The sequence below is a fragment of the Palaemon carinicauda genome, chromosome 1 (genome assembly GCF_036898095.1).
Source record: "Palaemon carinicauda isolate YSFRI2023 chromosome 1, ASM3689809v2, whole genome shotgun sequence".
NCBI classification, from domain to species: Eukaryota; Metazoa; Arthropoda; class Malacostraca; order Decapoda; family Palaemonidae; genus Palaemon; species Palaemon carinicauda.
In genome coordinates this window covers 277915265-277937786 of record NC_090725.1, presented here as the reverse complement: position 1 = coordinate 277937786, position 22522 = coordinate 277915265, and the positions used below count along the sequence as shown (strand labels likewise).

The 22522-nt window shown below is 39.4% G+C and overlaps 1 protein-coding gene across 1 annotated transcript in view; it reads right to left on the bottom strand.

Moving 5' to 3' along the window:
• The window catches only part of LOC137657022 (Golgi-associated PDZ and coiled-coil motif-containing protein-like), a 90894-nt gene that overhangs the window by 33977 nt on the left and 34395 nt on the right, over positions 1-22522 (bottom strand). The window contains exons 6-8 of the mRNA XM_068391382.1: positions 20913-21050; positions 17915-18040; positions 9382-9512 (exon numbers count right to left, since the gene is read on the bottom strand). Coding sequence (XP_068247483.1) covers positions 9382-9512; positions 17915-18040; positions 20913-21050 — 395 coding nt within the window. The remainder of the gene's footprint in view (positions 1-9381; positions 9513-17914; positions 18041-20912; positions 21051-22522) is intronic.

Sequence of the window (22522 nt, the reverse complement as noted above, 5' to 3'; positions counted from 1 at the left end):
AACGAGGCAGTAACGTCCTGGCGTTTCGAAAGAGAAAAGGAATCGTCACGGCGCCGAGAACGAGAGGCAGTATCGTCCTGGTGCCGGGAGGGGGGGAAGAAAATTCCTGGCAGCGTGCCGATGAAGAGGGTGTGCGTTGCCGTGCGGCCGACGAAGTGCGCAGAGGTTTCTTGGGAGAGATACTAAAATCTCTCTTAGAAGAAGATCTCTTAACAGGCAAAGAGACGTCCTTACGTCTGACGGACTGAGAAGGGTGGCTGAAAGCTTTAACTAACGATGAAAGTTGTTCCTGCATAACAACCATGAAAGCTTTAGCAACCTCCGCTGGCTCTCGCGGTGCCGAAGACGGCAGTTGTCGTACGGCTTGACTGGGAGCGCTGGCAGAAGAAGTAGGGAGTCTAGCAGGATTAACTGGGCTAAGGATTCTCTGTTTCGCCCTTTTAACAGGAACAACATCGAAATCGTCTTCCGAAGGATCAGAGTCTCGGCTACTCGAACCGGGAGAGGGAGAGCGAGACTGCACGTTCCGGTTCCACCCTCTCTTCATTGGTCTTGATTCGTAACGCCAATTACGTCTGGGAGAACGATCAGGCGAAGACACAAACGTATCCGACACGCCTTTCCTACGGCGGTCATGAGCAGCCTGGGAGATCGCAACAGGACTGTCTGAGGCGACGACTGACCGAGGATAAGCACCTCTCACCCCCTTTTGGCTTTCGACATACCTTCTCCCTTGGTCCTGGGAGCTTGGTAGAGGTCTAGACCTAGGGGTATGACAGATTCGATCAGTCGCCACCTCCACTGCACTTTCACAAGCACTAATTTCACCTACACCCTTACCTTTAAAGGCCTCCAACTGTGCTTTAATGGCCTCCAATCCAGCACCTAATTTAGCATACCCAGGGTCATCCGTAGGCACAGATCCTGTAGAAGGGGCAGGAGTCACTACATTTGGGGAAGGAATACCTTCCAAAGGGGTTACAAGCAAAGGGTCAATAGATAAATTTAAGCTAGGCTCACTAGCAGACTTTGACTTTGATTTAGCTCTTCTAACTCTATCAACCTCAAGTTTGCACACATAGCGCTTCATAGCTAACCAATTATCATCACTTAAAACCTCGCATTCCTTGCACTTATTATCTAAAGCACATTCAAACCCCCTGCAACCCATACAGATAGTGTGAGGGTCAACCGAAACTTTCGGCAACCTCACCTTGCAAATATCATTCGCACAAATACGATAATGAATTTTCTCACTCATGATAATAAAGGAAAAAAGACAAGAAAACAAAAATAACACGATTGCCAAATCCCAACACAGTGTACTTCACCAAAAAACAAGTCCAAAAAGGCGATGAAGGGAAAGCGATCCGAAAAAACTCTGAAAGGCGGACCAACGATTTTGTCGATCCGGCCGGCAGAGATAATCTGAGGAACAGAAAACGGGAATGATTCCAAGTACCACCCTGTAAGGATTGTTAACCATCTAACCACACAACCACCACAAGGTGGTTGCCGCGATTTTCGATTAAATTCTGCCGCAGTCGGAGACTCAGCTATATATATATAACTGCCAGGTAAGTTCTATTCATAAAAAGACATATTTATGGAATTATGGCAAGTTTTGTTCCTAAAGCATACCAAACTCTGAACATTTTTTATGGCTAAAGTAAAGTATTTATAAATGTTTTAAATATTTTTCAAATATTTATATATAATGGCAATAGACATTTATATTGTTGAACACATTAAACAAAAGTTAATAATATAAAAAAAAAATCAATGCAGATATAGCAAATACAAATCATTGGGAATAATGAAGTGAATATAAAAAATAATTCATATGAAGAAATTAGAGATACTGTATAATTAAATTAGTTATCTCTTACTGGCTTAACAATGAATGACAAACAGAGAACTCTAGTGGAAACTACCACACTGAATAATCCATGTCTCACATAGAAGGATATAGCAGTAAGGACCAAAAATATATATATTTTTTTTCATATGGCTTATAAGCCATACAGTATATACAATACCAGCTTGGATTCTCCTCTAGCATGTACAGTTAGAAGTTACACATAGCCTATTTTTGACATGGAGTACCTCAAATAGTCTCTGTTATACTAGTGCCAAGATTTCATAAAGAAACAAAATACTCTCAAGAGATACATTTCAATCGTATACGATTAGAAAGTACGAATTGTCTGACCCACAAAATATGGAGGTGAAGAATAACAGGAGTTAAAATCACTTTTCACATTTATAAGTAAAAACTGATATACTGTATGCATATATTTTTTCCAAAGAAGATTGGTTGTGATAGAATACATTGCTATCGTATGAGAGTAGGGTCTACTATTATTTAACCAAACCTATAAGGCAAATTTTTTTTCCCAACAAAACTGACTCAAACAAATTATTTTTAAATAGAGGGCGAAAATTAGAGAAAAACAAATCTCAAAAAGTCTGTCAGCTAGTTGGGAAAAGACCTAAAGAATGGAAGAAGATTAAAAGACTAGACAGCCACAAATATAAGTAAACTAAACTGGCAAGCTATGTACACTGCAGGAAGTATTCTCCTGTGTGATGTATAAATAGTCTATATATTTTCTAACTTACAGTGATCACCATTTCATTAATTTTTTATCTAAAAAACTGCATCTTTACATTATTTTTTGTTTATCTAATCATTCCGATACCCTGCTTTTAACTCAATTAAATGTTTCTAGAATATAACATCTTTCTTCCACTCCAGTCCAGCTTTGGGGATTAATATTTTCCAAGATATTTTTAATAGCACTAAATCTGGGTTGGATAAACCTTGCTTTGTGATTTTTACTACAGGATAGTACAGTATATTTCATTTAATATTAACCCTTAAGAAACTATGGTCTTGTAAACAAGGTTTACTCGAGTTATAAAAAACTTGAACACCGTTTTATTGGCTTGATCAATCCCAAATGATCCCCCCAAAAAAAGAAAATACCCTTAAGGTACAATTAATGTGTTTTATGGTCCAAAATAAGAAATTTTCATAAGGGATGTATCCCCCCTGGCTGCTGAAACACAATTCTCAGTGTTGTCCATTTTCACAACCTATATTATCATCATCATCATCAGCTGTTACTAGTCAACTGTTGAACAAAGTCCTCAGACATTTCCTTCCACTTGCTTCTGTTTATGATCTTTTTGTGCTAGTTAACACCCGCAAACCTCCTTAGTTCGCCGATCCATCATCTTCTCTTTCTTCCTCTACTTCTTTTACAATCTTTAGGGACCCATTCTGTTATTCTTAATGTCTATCTATTGTCTATCATTCTCATTATATGTCCTGCATGTCCATTTCCTTTTCTTACAAGTTGTTAGAATATCCTCTACTTTAGTGTGTGTAATCGCCATAACAGCGAATGTAGAATAAATATATGTGTGAAATAAATAATATAGCTATACGGAAGAAAGGGAACTAGAATAAAGAGTTAAAAGCTAGCGAAAGAAAATATGCTTACAATGGAAGCGCTCATCCCGGGCGCATTAACCTCTAGCCTTAACACATGTCGAACACCACCATAGGAAAAGAATCAAGCCATTGATGTGCGGAGCATAAACACATCTCCATCGTTAATGTATAACGTAGTTGTGAACGAGAATTTGCAGAGAATACATGCTGTAGAGCAATCTCCAATACTACCACAATACCGCATCGTGTATGTATAATGTTGTACACAATTATGTAATATGTTGATATTTTAATAACTGTAAATTAGAGAAGGTTATAACGATCAACATACAAATCATTGTGTTATTCATTGTCTGACACATGGATTTTAGATCAATAACATGTCAATTTGTAATGATACTAACTCGCATATTGTCTATGTCACCAGGTTTGATCACAACAAATAAATAGTGAATTCAACACTGCGGTATCAATTACTCCACCATTAGTCGCTAGAGAAAGAGGCGACTACAATCAAACACACTCGCCCCTGTGGCCCAATGCATCGAGTTAATAAATAAGTAGCCGAGGGACCGACGAACAACATCCTTGGTGGACAAGGAAAGACCCGTGACACACATGGCCTCGTTACAGGAAAGCGAGGGACATGGTGTGTGGAAGATGTCCATGAGGGACGGAAAAATAACATCCTTGGTGGACAAGAAAAGACCAATGGCACCCATGGCCTTGTTACAGGACGACGAAGGACATGGAGTGTGGAAATGTCCATGAAAGACGAACAAACAACATCCTTGGTGGACAAGGAGAGAACCATGGGGTGTGGAAAATGTCCATGAGGGACGGACAAACAACATCCTTGGTGGACAAGGAAAGACCAATGGCACCCATGGCCTCGGTAGACAAGGAAAGACCAATGGCCTCGTTAAAGGACAGCGAAGGACATGGTGTGTGGAAAATGTCCATGAGGAGCGGACAAACAATATCCTTGGCGGACAAGGAAAGACAAATGGCACCCATGGCCTTGTAACAGGACGACGAAGGAAATGGTGTGTGGAAAACATGGAGAAGGAAAGACCCATGACACCCATGGTCTCGTTACAAGACAGAGAAGGACATGGTGTGTAGAAAATGTCCATGAAGGACAGACAAACAACATTTTTTGGGGGGCAAGGAAAGAACCATGGCCCCCATGGCGTTGGTATAGGATGGCAAAGGACTTGGCGTGTGTAAGACATCCTTGAGGGATGAACAAACAACACCCTTCAGGAAAATGGAAAGACGAAATGAAGTACTTTACATACGGTCTCATCAAAAGACGATACCAGACATGATAGGGCAACACGGCATGAACTACATCAAAACAAGAGAAGAAGGTATGAAGTTGAATCTGATACAAACTCTTTAGAATGGGAGAGCGACCACCGCTCGAGATGCAGAAGTATTGTACCTCGACACAGAAGGTTCACAAAACACAAAAGTAAATACTAAACCAACTCCACGGACTCGAGTGAAGATTATCGCTCGAGATACAAGAGATGGTAGCGGGCAATTAGCCGGGCAATCAGCAAGTGAATGATGGAGAAGGATGGAAATGGAAAGTAAACCCAATCCTGAATCTGTAAAGTCCTTTCGATCAGCAAAGGATAAAGACACAAGGAAGTGGCAAGATGTTCGCAAATGAGGAAGAACCGTAGATGGTGATAGCGACTCCAGTGACAATGTACATTATTTAAAAATGGATAACCTGCATAAGCCCAGGAAATTGACTTCCAAACAAACACCCAAACATCACCAAGAGGAACAAGCCAAATTGGGAGATCAGACCAACACTAAGACTCCGAGCTCAGAAAAGAACCAAGGTTACCTCGCCAACTCCTAATAAGATTGGAGAGCTTTACCCAATCAAGTTACTCAAGTTCCACAGCACTAGTGAAGAGGAATGCTGGGCATTTCTCAGCATTTTCAATAAAATCTACAAAGGAAACAACGTTATGGATGCACACAAATTCAGCAGGGAAGTGACGAGTTTGGGAACATTTATTGTTGAAACAATTTCCTCAACAGAAGGGATGAAACTGTCGAGATGCAAGTCAGACAATTTCGGGGTGTAGACACTCAAGAGGATACAGACAAAAAGGGAAAATACATCGAAGATTACAAGGTTAGGCAAATATGGAATGCATAAGAAATGTGTGTTAGGACCCACTACCAGTTTCCAATACCTTTTATGGAGGAAATGCCCAAATTTCCAGACAACCAGATCATGGTATAACGGTGTAACTTTCATGTCTACGGCGTAATGAAGAAATGCGATTACAATATGCAAAAGAAATGGATGGTTGATGAAGAAAGGATACGCAGAACCAGCACATCATTGAATAGACCCGGTAAAGGATGGTATCTTCCACATCATCCGGTATTTAGTATGAACAAGCCTGATAAAACCAGAGAAGTTTCGACTGCGCTGCTTCATTCAAGGGCATATCCTTGAACAGCCAAGTCATGCAGGGGCTGGATATGATGAAGGATTTACCGGGAATTCTCATCAGATTTAGGGAAGGAAAAGTGGAAATAGCAGCTGTCATAGAGGCCATGCGTCATCAAGTGTTTGTAAATCCAACAGACAAAGATGTGCTTCAATTCCTTTGGTGGCCACAAGGAGGTCTTGATAAAAAAAAACCCAGCACTATTGTATGACAGTTCATATATTTGGAGATGTATGGAGCCCAGCATGTACCATCTTTGAATTAAAGGGACACTTGAAAGAAACTGGAATGATGCAGCAAAAGAAGCAGTTTCTAACTTCTTCATTGATGACCTGCTTCACTCAAGCTGATGAAATTGCTATTAAACTAGCTCATGGATTACAAATGATTCTAAAAGGGGATGGATTTCGTCCAACTAAATGGATGTGCAATGCCAGATATGTGATCTACATTCCCCTGCAGAGAGAAATGTAGCTGTTAAAGATGTTGACCTATTTAAGGGAAGGCTACCCATAGACAGGGCACTAGGAGTACTATGGGACCTCGACAGGGACGGGTTGACAGTCCGTACGTCTACCTACAACGAACCTTACAATTGAAGAGGGATCCTGAGCATAATGAGTTTTTGTCTACGATCTCTTGGGCACATTAGCACCCTTCACAGTAAAAGCAAAGATAATCTTTCAAAACGATGTATGCTGAAAGGTTGGATAGGACCAGAATCTCACACCAGAAAAGAAGTTAAGATGGGTTACGTGGCCTTTGGAGGTATAAACCTCAGAAGGACTAGTCATTCCCCGCCAATACGCGACAGGAGGCCTCGGTAAGAAGGACGGGATAGAATTTAATCATCTCTGTGATGCCTCTCAAGTTGCATATGCCTCAGTGTCTTACACATGAAACACAAACTAGGCAAAAATATTATAGCATGGATTTAGCACGCACAAGTTTAGCACCAATCATGACGTTATCCAAAGTACATCTTGAATTGTGCACAACCGTTTTGGCTACTGAGACAAGTGTCAAGATTAGGAGGGTGATAAAACAACCAGTCAAACACTCCAGCTTTCGGTCAGATATTGCAATAGTTCTCCAATACATTAAGAGCACCGAACGTCAATTCCAAACTCTCAATGCTAATCAATTAGGGACGATTCATAGGCGCTCCAAACCAAAACATGGCGGCAGGTTAGTTCACAACAAAATCCAGCAGATGATGCCACAAGGGGACTGACAGCCCAGGACTTGCTTGCCGGCAGAAGATGGAGACATTGGGCCAATTTTCCGGAGCAAACCTTCGACCTGGTGGCCAGCACAGCCGGTCGTTCTGGAGTCACCATTTGATGACCCTGAAGTCAAGAAAGGAACCTCCACTATGACAACACACATGCAACCAGCCAACAAAGATAAACTCTTCCATCTTGGTATGCCCTTCAACCTGCTACAGCGCTACAGCTTGGATCCTCAAATTCTAATACTGGCTCAGATCTGGAAAGGCACACCCCACCAACCTGCGACTCACAGTGTTAGAAATTCAAGAAGCCAGGAAATGTATTATAAGGGCCCTCCAGCAATGCAAGTTTGGAGATGACATAGCAGTGCTGCAGTTAGAGAAGTTAACAAGTCAAAGTTCAAGCCACAGGCTAGATCCCTATCTTGATGAGTGGGGAATCATACCCGTAGGAGGTCATATCCCACACGAACATGACCCTAGTGGCACGTTAGGTACAATCCTCTTGCAAAACATCATCACATCGCTGCCTTGATGGCACTAGATGCACATGCCTTTCTATCAGGTCACTCAGGCTGCGAACACAAAAAGGGCTTCATTACAACGTTATTATTGGATCATAGAAGGGTACTCAACCATCGACAACATTCTCTGAGCACATATCATTTGCCGCAGGGTGAACAGGAAAATAGTCCCCCAACGGACCAGTTGGCACCTGCTAAAGTCTTACGTCGCCGTTTGAAACATACACAGCTTCTGACCGATCGGTTTTGGCACAGGTCGAAAGCAGAGTACCTGCAAACGCTTCAAATGTGCAAACGCAACATCAAGACTACACACCGGATTGTCATGGGCTTGTAAGGAAGGTACATGTAAGAACCTCCACCGGAACACTTATCAGACCAATCGTGAAACTGTGCCTGTTTGAAGTTTGCTTGACATACTAAGAGTAAATAGAACCAGTAGTGAAAAATTGGGCACAGTATGCCCAATGGGGGGAGTGTAATCGCCATAGCAGCGAATGTAGAATAAATATATGTGTGAAATAAATAATATAGCTATATGGAAGAAAGGGAACTAGAATAAAGAGTTAAAAGCTAGCGAGAGAAAATATGCTTACAATGGAAGCGCTCATCCCGGGCGCATTAACCTCTAACCTTAACACATGTCGAACACCACCATAGGAAAAGAATCAAGCCATTGATGTGCGGAGCATAAACACATCTCCATCGTTAATGTATAACGTAGTTGTGAACGAGAATTTGCAGAGAATACATGCTGTAGAGCAATCTCCAATACTACCACAATACCGCATCGTGTATGTATAATGTTGTACACAATTACGTAATATGTTGATATTTTAATAACTGTAAATTAGAGAAGGTTATAACGATCAACATACAAATCATTGTGTTATTCATTGTCTGACACATGGATTTTAGGTCAATAACATGTCAATTTGTAATGATACTAACTCGCATATTGTCTATGTCACCAGGTTTGATCACAACAAATAAATAGTGAATTCAACACTGCGGTATCAATTACTCCACCATTAGTCGCTAGAGAAAGAGGCGACTACAGTGTGCTCTTTTATCCATGTTGCTCTTTTTCTGCCTCTTAGTGTTATTCCCATAATTATTCTTTTCATAGCTCTTTGAGTTTTAACTAGCTTATGTTCTAAGGCTTTAGTACTGGTAGGACCATCTCATTAAATAATTTTCTTTTTAAAGAAAGCGACATTTTAATTTTCACAAATCTCCTTTTGTTTACCAAATGCTCTACCCCATGCTTATCCTTCTTTTAATTATTGTCTTGTGTCCTGGGGAAACACTTACTGTCTGATGTGGTTGACCTTCTACAGGTTTAAAAACAAAACGAATTACATTTTGAAACCAAATTCAGTCTTTAGTCTGTATGACAAAACATACCTATGGCAACCTTGCATATCACTTTTGTGTAAGATTTTACTTGTCAAATATATAGCACAGTATTTCCAGGTTAAGAATTGAGTATATGTCAACCGTCAACCTCTTATCTGTTTTTACCTTCAGTCTACCTAAATAATAAAAGAAGGCACTATATATTATACAAGCACTTCTTTGAGAGTCATCACTGGAGCTCAATAGTCTTTTTAAAGATATTTTTTTTATGATATGAAAAAGAAGCCATACTACTTTAAACAGAAAATGCTTAAAACTTACTTAAAACTATAAGGATCGCCAAAGAGAGACGCATCATCATCTTCGTCTTCTTCTGGAGAGACGTACACAACTTCTAGAGTGACATCTCCCTCTTGAGATGACAGGAGATTAACAGCTTCCGTATGATTTGCCTGTTAATATGTAATTTTCAAATTAAAACTAGTTTTCTAACACTTATCTGTACAATCAACATTTTCAGATAGATCTTGCTGCTGCAACTTGCTTCTATCTTAATTTACTACATAATCCATTTATGTAAGTATAACAAACACAAAGTTCTGAATGATATAAAATATAATTATATAACAGTGAATTAATTGATGTCCATGTTAATGATAGATTCCATTGATTTAATGAACTAGTGGACATACGTTATAAAGTAACATCGTCTAATAATCCTCTAGGCATATCATCTGCTACCTGTCAAATTGCCATGTCTGTTGGATTCACCATCTTCTATAAAAAAAAAAAAAGGAGGGGGGGATCTGCCGGCTCAAATGCTTGAGACTTGTGTGATACCCTTCCTGCAAACCCACAGGGTAGTATGATTACATTTGTATAATAATGCACAATCAACATTTGTAAATTCTCTACACCTAGTTAGATGAGGAGCAATAATCAGTATGTTGCTAGGAACATTACAATAACTGTAGCTTCCCTTATTTGATTTTTGACAATGTGGTGTGTTGCACCACGATCCTCACTTCATCGGTCACTCGCCACGTCAGGGCTGAGTCCATGGGGAAATACTGTATAAACATCCTCTATGGTCCTTTCCCAACTGTCTGGTCATGTTTCAGACACTTATGATATTATGGAAGAGGTTCTAAGAACTTGCAATGTACAATCTTCGCCCTTCAAGGGGTCACTTCCGTTGAAGGGGTTCGATTATTGATGCATGAGAATTTGCACTGTACGATCTATGCAACTCATGGTGTCACTTCTCTTGAAAGTTTTAGATTGTCGGTGCATTTTGAAGGTAAAATGTAGTTCTGTCTCCCCAATTATCTTCAGCATAGAGGAGAGGGAACAGCGATCACAGTGGTTAAGCAACAACTTCCCCTGCCACCATGATAGAACCTAAGAAATTGATAGTATCATATACTAATTCTACATCTTTTAAATAAAATGAGAGAAAAACAGAGTTGGACCTCCACGTCCCAGCCTTTAGGATAGATATCAATGTATCAGTCCAAAACCTTACAGAAGTAGCCATACCCCTAATAACATTGGATCTCGATGCTCTCCCTTGAGACGATAAGGTGTGCAATGGTCCACCGCCCAATGACCTGTCTAAGAAGGAAGGCCATCCATCACGCCATCACTTTCATTGGCAAGGCCTTGTTCAGGCATTTAGGCAAGACGAAGTGCGACCTAGGACACAGGTGGATCATCTTCATCCTGTCCAGATAGGAACAGTTAGCTCATACTCTACCCACTATCTGAAACATCTAAAGGAATTTCCAAGGAATAGGATTCGCAGCTGCTGTGTCAACCAGGAAAAGTGCCTTCATGGATATAGATAAAAGATCTGCTGTTGCTAGTAGGGCTCTCGAGTTTAAGCCTCAAGGACAACATCCAATTCCCATGAGGAGTTGACATCACTCTTCAAGGGATTTATCTCAAAAGACCTAATGAGATCGGTATTGATTTGGGTCTACAAACACCTCCAGAAGGTGAATCTGAAGAATGAAGATAACAGCTCTGTATCCTTTGATGGCTGGAATAGATAGGTGCTTCTGCTTACAAAGGAAGAGCAGGATATCTGCTATCTTTGCCAACTGTTGAGTTTGAGATCACATGTTCGGATTCCTTGCACCCCTTCCTGAATACCTCCCACTTGTACAGGTACTGTACTTTATACAAGTGGAAGATCTTCAAGCAAAGGTAACTTGCTGAGCTACCTGCCTGGATACTCTCCAAGTCTCCAAGCCCTAGCAAATCTGTGGATAGTCTCTATGCAGTCAGCTGTAGAGCTTGTGGTCCGAAATGGAAAGTGTGTCGATGAGGTTGTCTGAAGAGGTCCTGTCTGACAAGCAACTTCCTTGGAATGTGTACTGATAACTCCAAAGGGTCCACAAACTAGTCTTTCTGTGGCCATAAGGGCATGGCCAGAGTAAGACTGCATCCTGTGGACTCCCTCAGTTTGTGCTGTATATTCCTTATCAAAGGAAACGGAAGAAAGTTTTATCCCTAAAGCAGCCTTCAGTCTTCAAGACAACATCTGTTCCCATTGTCCGTGTCGGTGTGGGGACTAAAGTATGCATGAAGCAAGTGATTCATCGCTGTGGTAAACATGTCCATTATCACAGGCCCTAAATGAACTAAGTCCTTCATATTGTTGGTTTAAGGTCCATTCAAGCTCAGGATCTGGTCACTTAAATTCAAGTATCTGCTGTCACATGATGAACTGTGGCATAAGAGTCACATTCTCCCCCTCTGCTCAGGCCAGAATCTCTTCCACAAGATTTTCTAATGTCTGTGACCTTGTCCCTCTTTCCTTCCTTACATTAAACAAGTGAGATCTGTGATGGGTACCCAAGAACTGGATGACTTTTTGATGATAAACACAAGGCTGTAGAAACCAGGAGATGGAAGTAAAGCTAATTCATTTGTTCCCTCTTCCGAGTCTTTCTAATTCTACCCGAAGAGCTCTTTTATTCCCCCAATGATTCTTGGAATGAGTTGAACACACCTGGACTGCTTTATACTGATTGAAGATGACTGAGAGGAATCCTGTACACATACACCAGAACCTGAACAACCCAAAGGTCTGGATCTGGTTCCTTCCAGGCCCAACAGTGGTGTTGTAGGCAGTCCCTATTGTCGTGCATGAGGGCTGTAGTCCCTACAGACGAAAACCCTTACCATCCATCTTCAATCTTCTTTGACCCCTACTTTCCGATGTAGAGGTTGCCGTCGAGTCGTAGAAGTACGTGAGGACAGGTTCTTAGGCCTTAGTTACCTGTCTTCAGCTTCTTATATGTTGAGTGATCATAGGAAGCCTGTCTCTTCTCGCCTTCGATCGAATATTGAATGATACTGGCTTTGGCTGAGTAGGCCTTTATGCTTAGGTCACTGTCCTTACAAGCAAGGACTAAATCTTGTCTTCCCTTGTTTCTTTAGCTTTGATTGAGGTGGGCCTTCTCCAGGTATGACGCGAGGGTACCCTACTCGAACAGCTGGTCTGTGGAGAAGGGTAAAGCCATTAATGCTCTCTCCTGTATGATCAAGAAGGAAAGTGGGGCATGGGTAAAAAAAAGAAGTCCTTCCACCATGAGGTCAGATATGCCTCTTGTAGGCATAACTCTGTCATGGATGACTTGATGGAATGTTTTATGAAGTTAGCTAACTCAGTGAAAAGAAATCAGTACTGCTCCAAGGCTCCTGACTTTAACAGAAGGTCCGTCATAGAACCCCAAAGCCATCTCATCATATTAAGGGTTCTCCAGAACCATTCCCGTTGACACTTCAATCGGTTTTCTAGTGACACCACCATCAATGATTTCTGGTTATCCTCCTGAAGATTGGTCATCTCTCCCCACAGTGATTTAAGAGGCACTGCTGATGGATGCTCTCCTAGAGCCAAATAAGTCCTCCTACTCTTGGCTAGAACACAAGCCAGAAAGTGAGCTTTCCACCTTCTGCATACTCTGCTGCCCTCTTGGTGCACACCTGTCTGCCATGTCTGAGGAATTCAACTGTCATCAACATGGAATCTGGTACAGTTCCTTTGCCTTTTGTGTTCCAGAAACCTGGACACAAGGGAATTCTTCAGGTTTTTCCATTGCAATGGTTAATTTTGACTTCACTAGGACTTCTTGGGTAAAGGCAATCATCCTTCTTAAGGTAAATCACAGAATGCTGCCCTCTCCCTACCTCTAAAGCAAACTACCTGACCACCCTCATGTTGGTCAATGGCACCGATGACCGCCCAGAAGGTGAAGGTGGGACCCACTAATGTCATGACCCTTCTTACTTAAAACACGGTTCTCCTTAGAACGTTTCACAATAACAAGCATCAGCCACCCGTTAAGATACCACCGCTAGTGTTATTGGGTCCTTTGACTGGCCAGACAGTATTACATTGGATCCCTTTCTCTTGTTACAGCTCATTTTACCGTTGCCTGCACATACACCGAATAGTCTGGCCTATTCTTTACACATCCTTCTTTCTTCATACACCTGACAATTGAGATTACTAAACTATTCTCCTTCACTCAAGGGGTTAACTACAGCACTGTAATTGTTCAGTTGCTACTTTCCACTTGGTAAGGGTAGAAAAGAGACTTTATTAATGGCAAGCAGCTCTTCTAGAAGAACACTCCCAAATCAAACCACAGTTCTCTAGTTTGGGGTAGTGTCATAGCCTCTGTACTATGGTCTTCCACTGTCCTGGAGTCGAGTTTTCTTCATTGAGTGTACACTCGGGCATACTATTCTCTTACTTCTCTTCCTCTTTTTTTAAATTTTTATAGTTTATATATGAAATCTATTTTACTGTTATTACTGGTTTTAAAATATTTTATTTTAATTATTCATTACTTCGCCTGTAATTTATTTATTTCCTTTCTTCACTGGGCTATGTTCCATGTTGAAGCCCTGTGGCTTATAGCATTCTGCTTTTCCAACTAGGGTTGAAGTTTAGAAAGTAATAATAATAATTCCCCAAGGAAGCTAGAGAATGCCACTTTAACAACCCTCTCTGACAAACTCTTGTTCCTGGCAGGAAGACACTTGAAGGTTGCCTAAAGGGCTTGATCCAGCTACGACCCTGATTATCCTTTCCCAGCATGATCCAAGTATTGTCTGTCATCACTAACCCTTACAACTGACACTAAGCTAATCAGGAACTGTAAGGGCCAGTTCTGCATGTGTCCTTCCTTCAGAACAGGGTTGAATGGGGAGACCCAGATCAGGACCGAGGGAGATGAAAACATTAGTTAGAGTGCCTAATTGTGAGGCTACACTCTCAAAACTTGAAGTTAAGGTGTCAATTCTAGAATTGACACTCGATAGACCCCAACTGAGACCCCCAAATGTTCTTCACCATGGTAACACATCAAAGCCCACTGACCCTGTTATCCTAGGTCCCAAATTGGAAAGAGAACAGACGCATTACTCACCTGATATGCTGACCACATCAGAAATTCTTGACATATGGTCATACTCACCTATTAAAACCTCATCAGCAGAGTTATTTCGAGAAGGATCACCAGATACCGATCCAGAGGCTACTGGTTCCACTAAATCACTCAGTGCCTATGTAAGTCTTTGCATGGTAAATTTTTTCATAGATATGGTTGACACTTGTCTCTCACTGAGAGACCAATCCATGCATTTGTTACATATGTCAGTTAGGTTACAGTCCACTCCTCTATAGGTAACACAAAGAATGGTTAAAAAAAGCAAATTTGCAACTTAATAGCTAAGCCTTGTGGCATGAAATGCAATGGGAAGGTCAGTCAAGTCAAACTTCTGGGTCTCCCCCTCTTCCACTGCTTGATCTCCACTGTGAATCTCCAGGAAATGTTGATTAATTCTGAATAATGGTTGCAAATAAGAAATACGCTTCTTAGCTGAATCAAAATGAAAAAACTAGGAGAGACTAACAGTCTCACCACACAAGCAAGATCAGAAGTGGTTTCCTTGTGGTGAGACAAGTTACTACCCAGTGAGTTTGCAGGAAGGGTATCACACAAGTCTCGAGTGTTTGAGCTGGCAGATCTCTCTTTTTTAAACAAGATGGTGACCAAAACAAACACGGTGGCTTAACAATTAGCAGATGACATACATAGAGGATTATTAGATAATGTTACTACACTGTCTATATCCACAACGTTCATTAAATTAATTGAATCAAAGACAGTTCTTTCGTAAATTAACATAAACATTGATTAATTAACTTATAATCATATTTCATATCATTCATTCCTTTATGTGTGTATTATACTTACATGAATGGATTACAGAGTAAATTTAATTAGAAGTAAGTTGCTGCAACAAGATCTATTGGAAAATGTTGATTGTGAAATTGAGTAATAGACAAATTTCCACTTTACCACAACAAAATAATCACAAAACATATATACTATGTATAAGGGATCTGAAAGTTACTCTGTATATACAGTAATCAATTCATATGAATAAATGGGACAACACAGAATAAACTATTTTAATAATATTCTGGAAATAAATATTTACAGCACCAATAATTGTATAATTCTAAGTTTATCCAAGGGTAAGTTACCTTAAAGTAATTATACAGTAATTCCTTGCCATATTACTGTTCTCCTATCACTTCCTTAGTACACTGCAGATTTATGAATATATTATATGTAAATTTATATAGCGGACTCTTCTTTATATTGCCGGTTTCTGAGGGCAGATAAGTTTCAAAATTTTCATATTCTAATTATATTTTGTTAGAAGTGACACCAAAAGGCGGCATACACACCCGTAAGAGTGTCAACAAAGCGGCTGAGAGAAAAACCAACAAGGTTATTAAAAGAACGTGTATCGCTACCTAGAAATCCCAAACAGACAAATATAATACTCAACTTGGGAGCAGGGATCTCCAAAACGCCCGACATCTTCAAAAACACAAAATAACACAGAGCTACAAAAAACACATCCGAACGTTCATGGGTGCTAACAAGGAATGATGGGAGAAGGATAGGTGGTGGTAGTGGTGGGGGGGGGGGGGGGCAGTAGCTGTAGAGAATGACACCTCGTAGTAACGGGGGATGTTGGGGAGGGAGAAGTCTAATTGGAAAGGGACCTATGGTAGTGGTTACACTCGCCCCAGTTTTTATACCAACACCCTATAAGGGTGAGCGAGCTGGGTTATATTCCTGGCATTCCATGCAACCTTTTTCTCTGGTATATTTAGCAGTATTTATACCTTAGAAATGGAGCTTTAAAGAGCATTTACCTAAGCGACACAGGTCCCTCGCCCAGAATTAGATTTTTCCTTTGTCAAAATCCCTTTTCTGGGCTTAAAAATAAATAAATTACAGTAATAAATAAAAACAGAAATTTTGTTAGGTAACGAGAACACAATGTATACAGTTTGTTTAATTTGTCAGGAAGAAGAAAATGCATATTGTGCAATAAGTGACAGTATCTTGCATCTGCATGGAAACTGAAAATTGGGGAGCGAGAGAAGACTAGCCCTACTTACACAGATGATTTGATACAAAGCATATTATTGGCCGTTAGGGGGAAATACAACCAATCAGAGCACGCTGATCAGTATCCTGGCTGCTGATTTGCTGTCGGAACACAGGATCCCTGTCAAGTATCCCAAGCTGTTCCAGTTTGATTCTACTCCTACATACGCAACATCGCTCAGCATCTTACTCTGCATCTTTATCTGTGTTGCTTGGAGTTTTATTTTTATTATTTTTGGGGGGGAGGGGGGGGCTAAAATTGTGAATTACTTTCAAGCCCTATAATGTCAGATAAACCTTCTACATCATCTAAGGTTTCTGTGAACCCAAGCAACGGAGAGAGACACTTAATATAACAAGAGAAAATTAAACTCCATGACGTTCTTCAGGAAGGGATAAGGTATGTGGACGTAGGGCACCATTACAGTATCAATAAATCTACTGTTCGCTAAATCAAAAAAAAAGACCAAAGGAATATAAGGACAACAAATTTCCCCTTTAAGACAGCGAAAAGGGTGGTAATTTCCAGCAATAGGGCCATCATAAGGATGGAGTTTATGTATCTTCAATGGAGTGTTCATATTTCAATTTTTTTCAAAATGTACATGTAAGGTTGTATCTACAGAAAAAAATTAGTTCTAGCTTAAAAAGTGTTTAAGAGTGAACTGTATAACAAGTTTATGAGTGTTGGGAGGATTTATAAAAGCTTAGATTTATAAGAAATTATAAAAAAATAATGAAAAATTACACTAGATTTCTATATCTATTTCAGGGTTTCAGTTATCGAGCTGGGGGTGGGGAGGATTTTTGTCATTCAAAAAATTTTTTGTTAAATTTATCTTTCTAAGCACAAATTTTATAATTTCCATGGCATTAAGAGTCACACATCACAAATTAATCTGATAAATTTATTTCATTCTAAAATTTCTTTTAAAAATTGCTAAAATGTTCAAAGCTTAAACAAATGAAACTAGAAAAGCACTCTAGTGCAGACCTCCGCCATGGCGGTTTATTTCTAGAAACCAGTTTGCCCTTCCCAGAATCAATTTAGATCGTAGGCATATTTGAAGTCTGTGTGACAACCATGTGCAAACTTGGGGTTAAGATTAGGGTTAATTCAGTCGACCTTTTGCTCGACCTTGACCTCAGACCTACGACTTTCAAAATTAAATCACTTCCATATCTCAACATAACAATAATCCCTAAATGTTTCATTACTCTATGAGTAAAATTGTGGCCTGAAGTTCACAAACAGACAAACAGGGACAAAAATATAACCTCCTCCCAACTTCGTTGACAGAAGTAATATTGCTTTAGGTAACATCTAACAATTATGCAAAACAATAATAAAAGACACCTACTTCCTTTAACGATGTACCATTCACGCTTAAGATGGCATCTCCAACATACAACTGGCCTGAGCGGCTTGCAGGAGTATCAGGGTGGATGACGGAGATTAAAACTGGGACACCGTGTTCTCTTCCACCCTAAGATAAATAGATTAAATAATATTTTAATACGAAAACAGAGCCAAAATTCTTAGCTTCACAACAATAGCCAGACCAAACTGCATTTACAATAGTTTTCCATTTATACTTAAACTAGCAAATGAATTCCGTTACTAGAGTTTGGAAAACTAGCAAATGAATTCCGTTACTAGAGTTTGGAAAACTAGCAAATGAATTCCGTTACTAGAGTTTGGAAAACTAGCAAATGAATTCCGTTACTAGAGTTTGGAAAACTAGCAAATGAATTCCGTTACTAGAGTTTGGACGTAAGTTGATTTGTTCACGTCACAAACAATCGGCCCAGGCTTACATCACTTTAGATGATAGTTCTCTATCAACACAATTAGTCTTTTTAAATTACATCAAACTTAAACAAAAAAAAATAAATTTCATTGGAAGGATGCTAATGAAATATACTACAGTACATAAAGTAGATTTTATACTTTATATTAAGTTTTGTCAGTAGGCTACTCTTGCAAAATAATCTGTCATTCTCTTTTGACAACTGGCAACACTCCCCCCTACTACTAATCCTATCAAAAACATATAGCCATCAGCCATATTTAAGAACAAATTAGATTCATAGTTTATTCAAAAGTTTTGATTGACACCAATCAAAGGTGCTACAATTTTGATGAATCTTTCTAGTAGGTAATATTGATAGTACTGTATCTCTGAAGCAAGATCTTTTACGACTTTTAAAACAAAACAAAAAATTTGTTTTCTCTTTATCCCATTTACTGTACCATTCCCTCCTGGAACCATCCAGCTCTGGAATGTTAAGCAACTTCACTCGGTTGAAATTACACTCAGTAGCCCAAAGCCCAAACTCAACTCTTTGATTCTATATTTCATTCAAGTGAGCTACTAACACACAAATTTCAATTGAGCTATTATGTTTCATTTATGATTATTATGGTATCAGGATTGTTTAGTGATGTCTTTTCTGATCATTTTTTTTTATCACACAGTATAAAGGTTGGTTTCCCCCTACCCTTGTTATGTCTCTCTATGTAGGGGCAATGGTATCGAAGGAAATATAGTGTTAGAGGATTTGTTCTTGCCTCTTGTTCTGTTAAGTTAATGACAGAATTACATTTAATGGTTTAATCATACAGTCAAATTACAAGACCAGTATTTACATTGAAGATGGATACTGTGCTCCTTTCTGACCTGGTTGGCCAATAAAGTTCAAACGCACAGCTACAACATCTGTCCTGCTTGGCTATGACGAATGGCCCCAGCCTCATGCATTGGCCAAGGGGAACTGAAACACAGGTCCATGATTCCTTACCCCAAGGGTTTGGTAGCCACTCCGGAGACATCTACCTCACCTCAGAGAGATGGTGTCAAAAGGAGCCATTCCTATGACTACGGCTCACTGGACTTTCCTGACTTCTTTCTTCCTCTACATCATCTTAGAAGTGAACAGAGTTGAAAGCTGAAGAGGACAACGAGGACTAGCTTCCCCTTAGGCTCTGTAAACAGCAACTACAACACTGGGGAACACTATCACAGGGAAGGATAGTCAGACTTATAGGGGAGTGGAAGCCCAGACCCCAGGCATAAGGGTCGGGGTGAAACAGAAGAGATGCACGGCGAACCCCTTTGGCACCACGGGAACACATCCTTTCCACCCCAGGGCTACCAAGGGGGGGATCCACTGCGGAAATCACAGGAGACACTGACACTAGGGACAAAGTGACCACGCCTTCACCACTGGCATTACTAAGGGAGACACTGGCACTGGGAAGCCTACCTGGAAGACCTAAGGAGGCCAAAACTTTCCTTAGGTCACACTCATTGTCTGCAGTAGCGCTAACAGAGAAGAGCATCCAACTTCCGAAGGGATGCGGTAAACATTGGGGAAACCCCACATTCCACCTAAACCTGAAATCCTGCTGGCGTAGGCCCTAGGGCTTCTTTTATCCTAATGTACACTCCTCGAAGATCAAGCAAGGGGAGCAATGCAGGAGTAGCGATAGCAGGCACCTCCAATGAACAGATTGTGGAATGATCTTCCTAATCTGGCAGTTAAATTGGTGGAACTTCAGAAGTTCACCTTTTTGTAAATTTTTTTTTTCTTTTTTTTGAACAGGTTGACATATGTCTCATTATATCAGTTTATAAAACTTATATTTCTTATTCATTACTTATACAGTATATAGTTTATTTGCTATTCCCTTATTTTCTTTCGTTACTGGACTGTTTTCTCTTTTAGAACCATTGGTCTTGTAGCATTCTGCTTTTCCTACCAGGATTGTAGCTCAACTAGTAATAATAATAATTATTCTATCTCATGGTTGTAGCTCAACTCAATAAGAATTGGAATGAAAGTCACTCTGTTGGTACCAGAGCAGTTTAGAGTGTTCAGTTTGAATTTTTATAAAGTGCATTATATGGTTTCACGACAAAAAAGAAAGACAACATACAATTAATTGATTTGTATATAAAAATAAATTTTTGCAAGTTTAGCTTAATAAAGGGGCATACACTATTAAAAAAAAGACTGAAGGATAAAATTTGAATTAATATGGTAACCTCCTAAGAAAAAGATATTTTCCAGTACATTGTTATACTTTGAACTATCTTTTTTTTACAAAGAAAAGAGCAATCCAAAGCAAACTATAAAACTTCACTTACTACCTTTGACAATAATTCAAGTGTATTAGGATTACACTACAGTACTTCTATTAATGAGACAATCATTAAATGGATATTAAGTCATCCTCTCAATATTCTCAGAATAATGATCTGAGTCTCTCAATCATAACAAAGCACGGGAAAATGTACAATTCTTAAAACAAGGAAGTGATCTGCACCATCCTACATCAAGATATAGCTAACTTACTGTGACTGACATGCCAAGTCCTTCATTTGCGCCTTTCCTTAAAACGACAGTTCTACGTTGCTGATGCTTCATGGGATGAGCCATGCTGTTACCGCTAACAACTGCTCCACTCGAATCACCTCCAGCATCTTTTGAAGCCTGTTGAAAATGTAATAACCTAAATTCAAGTAATGAAATCTAATACATAATACGCTATGTGAGCAATGTCTTTATTTGTATAAATGATGTATATTTTCTTAAATATGCCGGCACTTTCATCTAACCTGAATAGTAGACCTCTTTAGCTGTAAATAAACTTTTATTGATTTTAAGACAAATTAAAGTTTAATAATTTGTGAAGGACAGGAACATCAATCACACAAGCAAACATAAAAAGATATCTATAAGGTGATTCATTGAGTGACTTGTCGGGGTATAAGCATTAAAATGTAATATGACTCCAGTTTTCTCCACGATACAGGTTCGTATGCCATTTTGGACAAAGGCCGGACTACAGAACTTAATTTCAGTAAAATCTTAAACCCTAATTCTCCATAGAATGGTTTATTTCAAAGGCAAAGTACATGAAAGCATCATGCTTTTATGTCATTTAAGAGTAAAATACAATATAAAAAAGAAAACTCTTGAAAAAGAATTTAATCTGTAATCAACAGCAAAATACATAAACACAGAAATATAGTTTATCATAGAATAAGTGTGCACGTACATCCGATGGTGAAAAGTCTCAAATACCTCGTAGTAAATGGGTTAACAGAATTCTAACAATAAAATTAATTTTGATAAATATTACCTGTAAGTTTATTATTATTATTATTATTATTATTATTATTATTATTATTATTATTATTATTATTGTTATTATTATTATTATTATTATTCTTATATAGTATTTTTATGAAATACTGAAGCTAATTTTCAGGATAGTATTGTGTACACATAACATTATGGACATGCTAAGATTTCTTTCTTAAAAAATGATTGAAAGCCCTTCTAATATAAATGAAGAACTTTCTCAGAATTAGAACTTTCTTGGTAGTAGGTTGGCCAGGGTATCAGCCATCCATTGAGATACTACTGGTAGAGAATTATTGGATACTTTGACTGGCCAGACAGTAATACATTGGATCCCTCTCTCTGGTTACGACTCACGTTTTCTTTGCCTACACATACACAACACTGAGATTACCAAACAATTCTTCTTTGCTCAAGGAGGTAATTACTGTCCTGTAATTGTTCAGTGGTTACTTTCCTCTTGTGTAAGGGTAGAAGAGATTCTTTAGCTATGGTAAGCTCTTCTAGGAGGACATTCCAAAATCACACCATTGTTCTCTAGTCTTGGGTAGTGCCTTAGCCTCTGTTCCATGGTCTTCCACTGTCATAGGTTAGAATTCTCTTGCTTGAGGGTACACTCGAGCACACTATTCTATCTAATTTTTTTTCTTCCTCTTGGTTTTTTTTAAATTGTGTGTTGGGCAGGCTTAATAGAAGGGCCATGAATGCCTGGTGGTTTAACAAGAGGTTGTCTTTTCTTTATCTGTTTCTTTTTCTTTTCAAAACCATCCTTATTGTCCTCCTTTCAGTTGAAGTGGCTATTCTGGAGGGTATTTAGT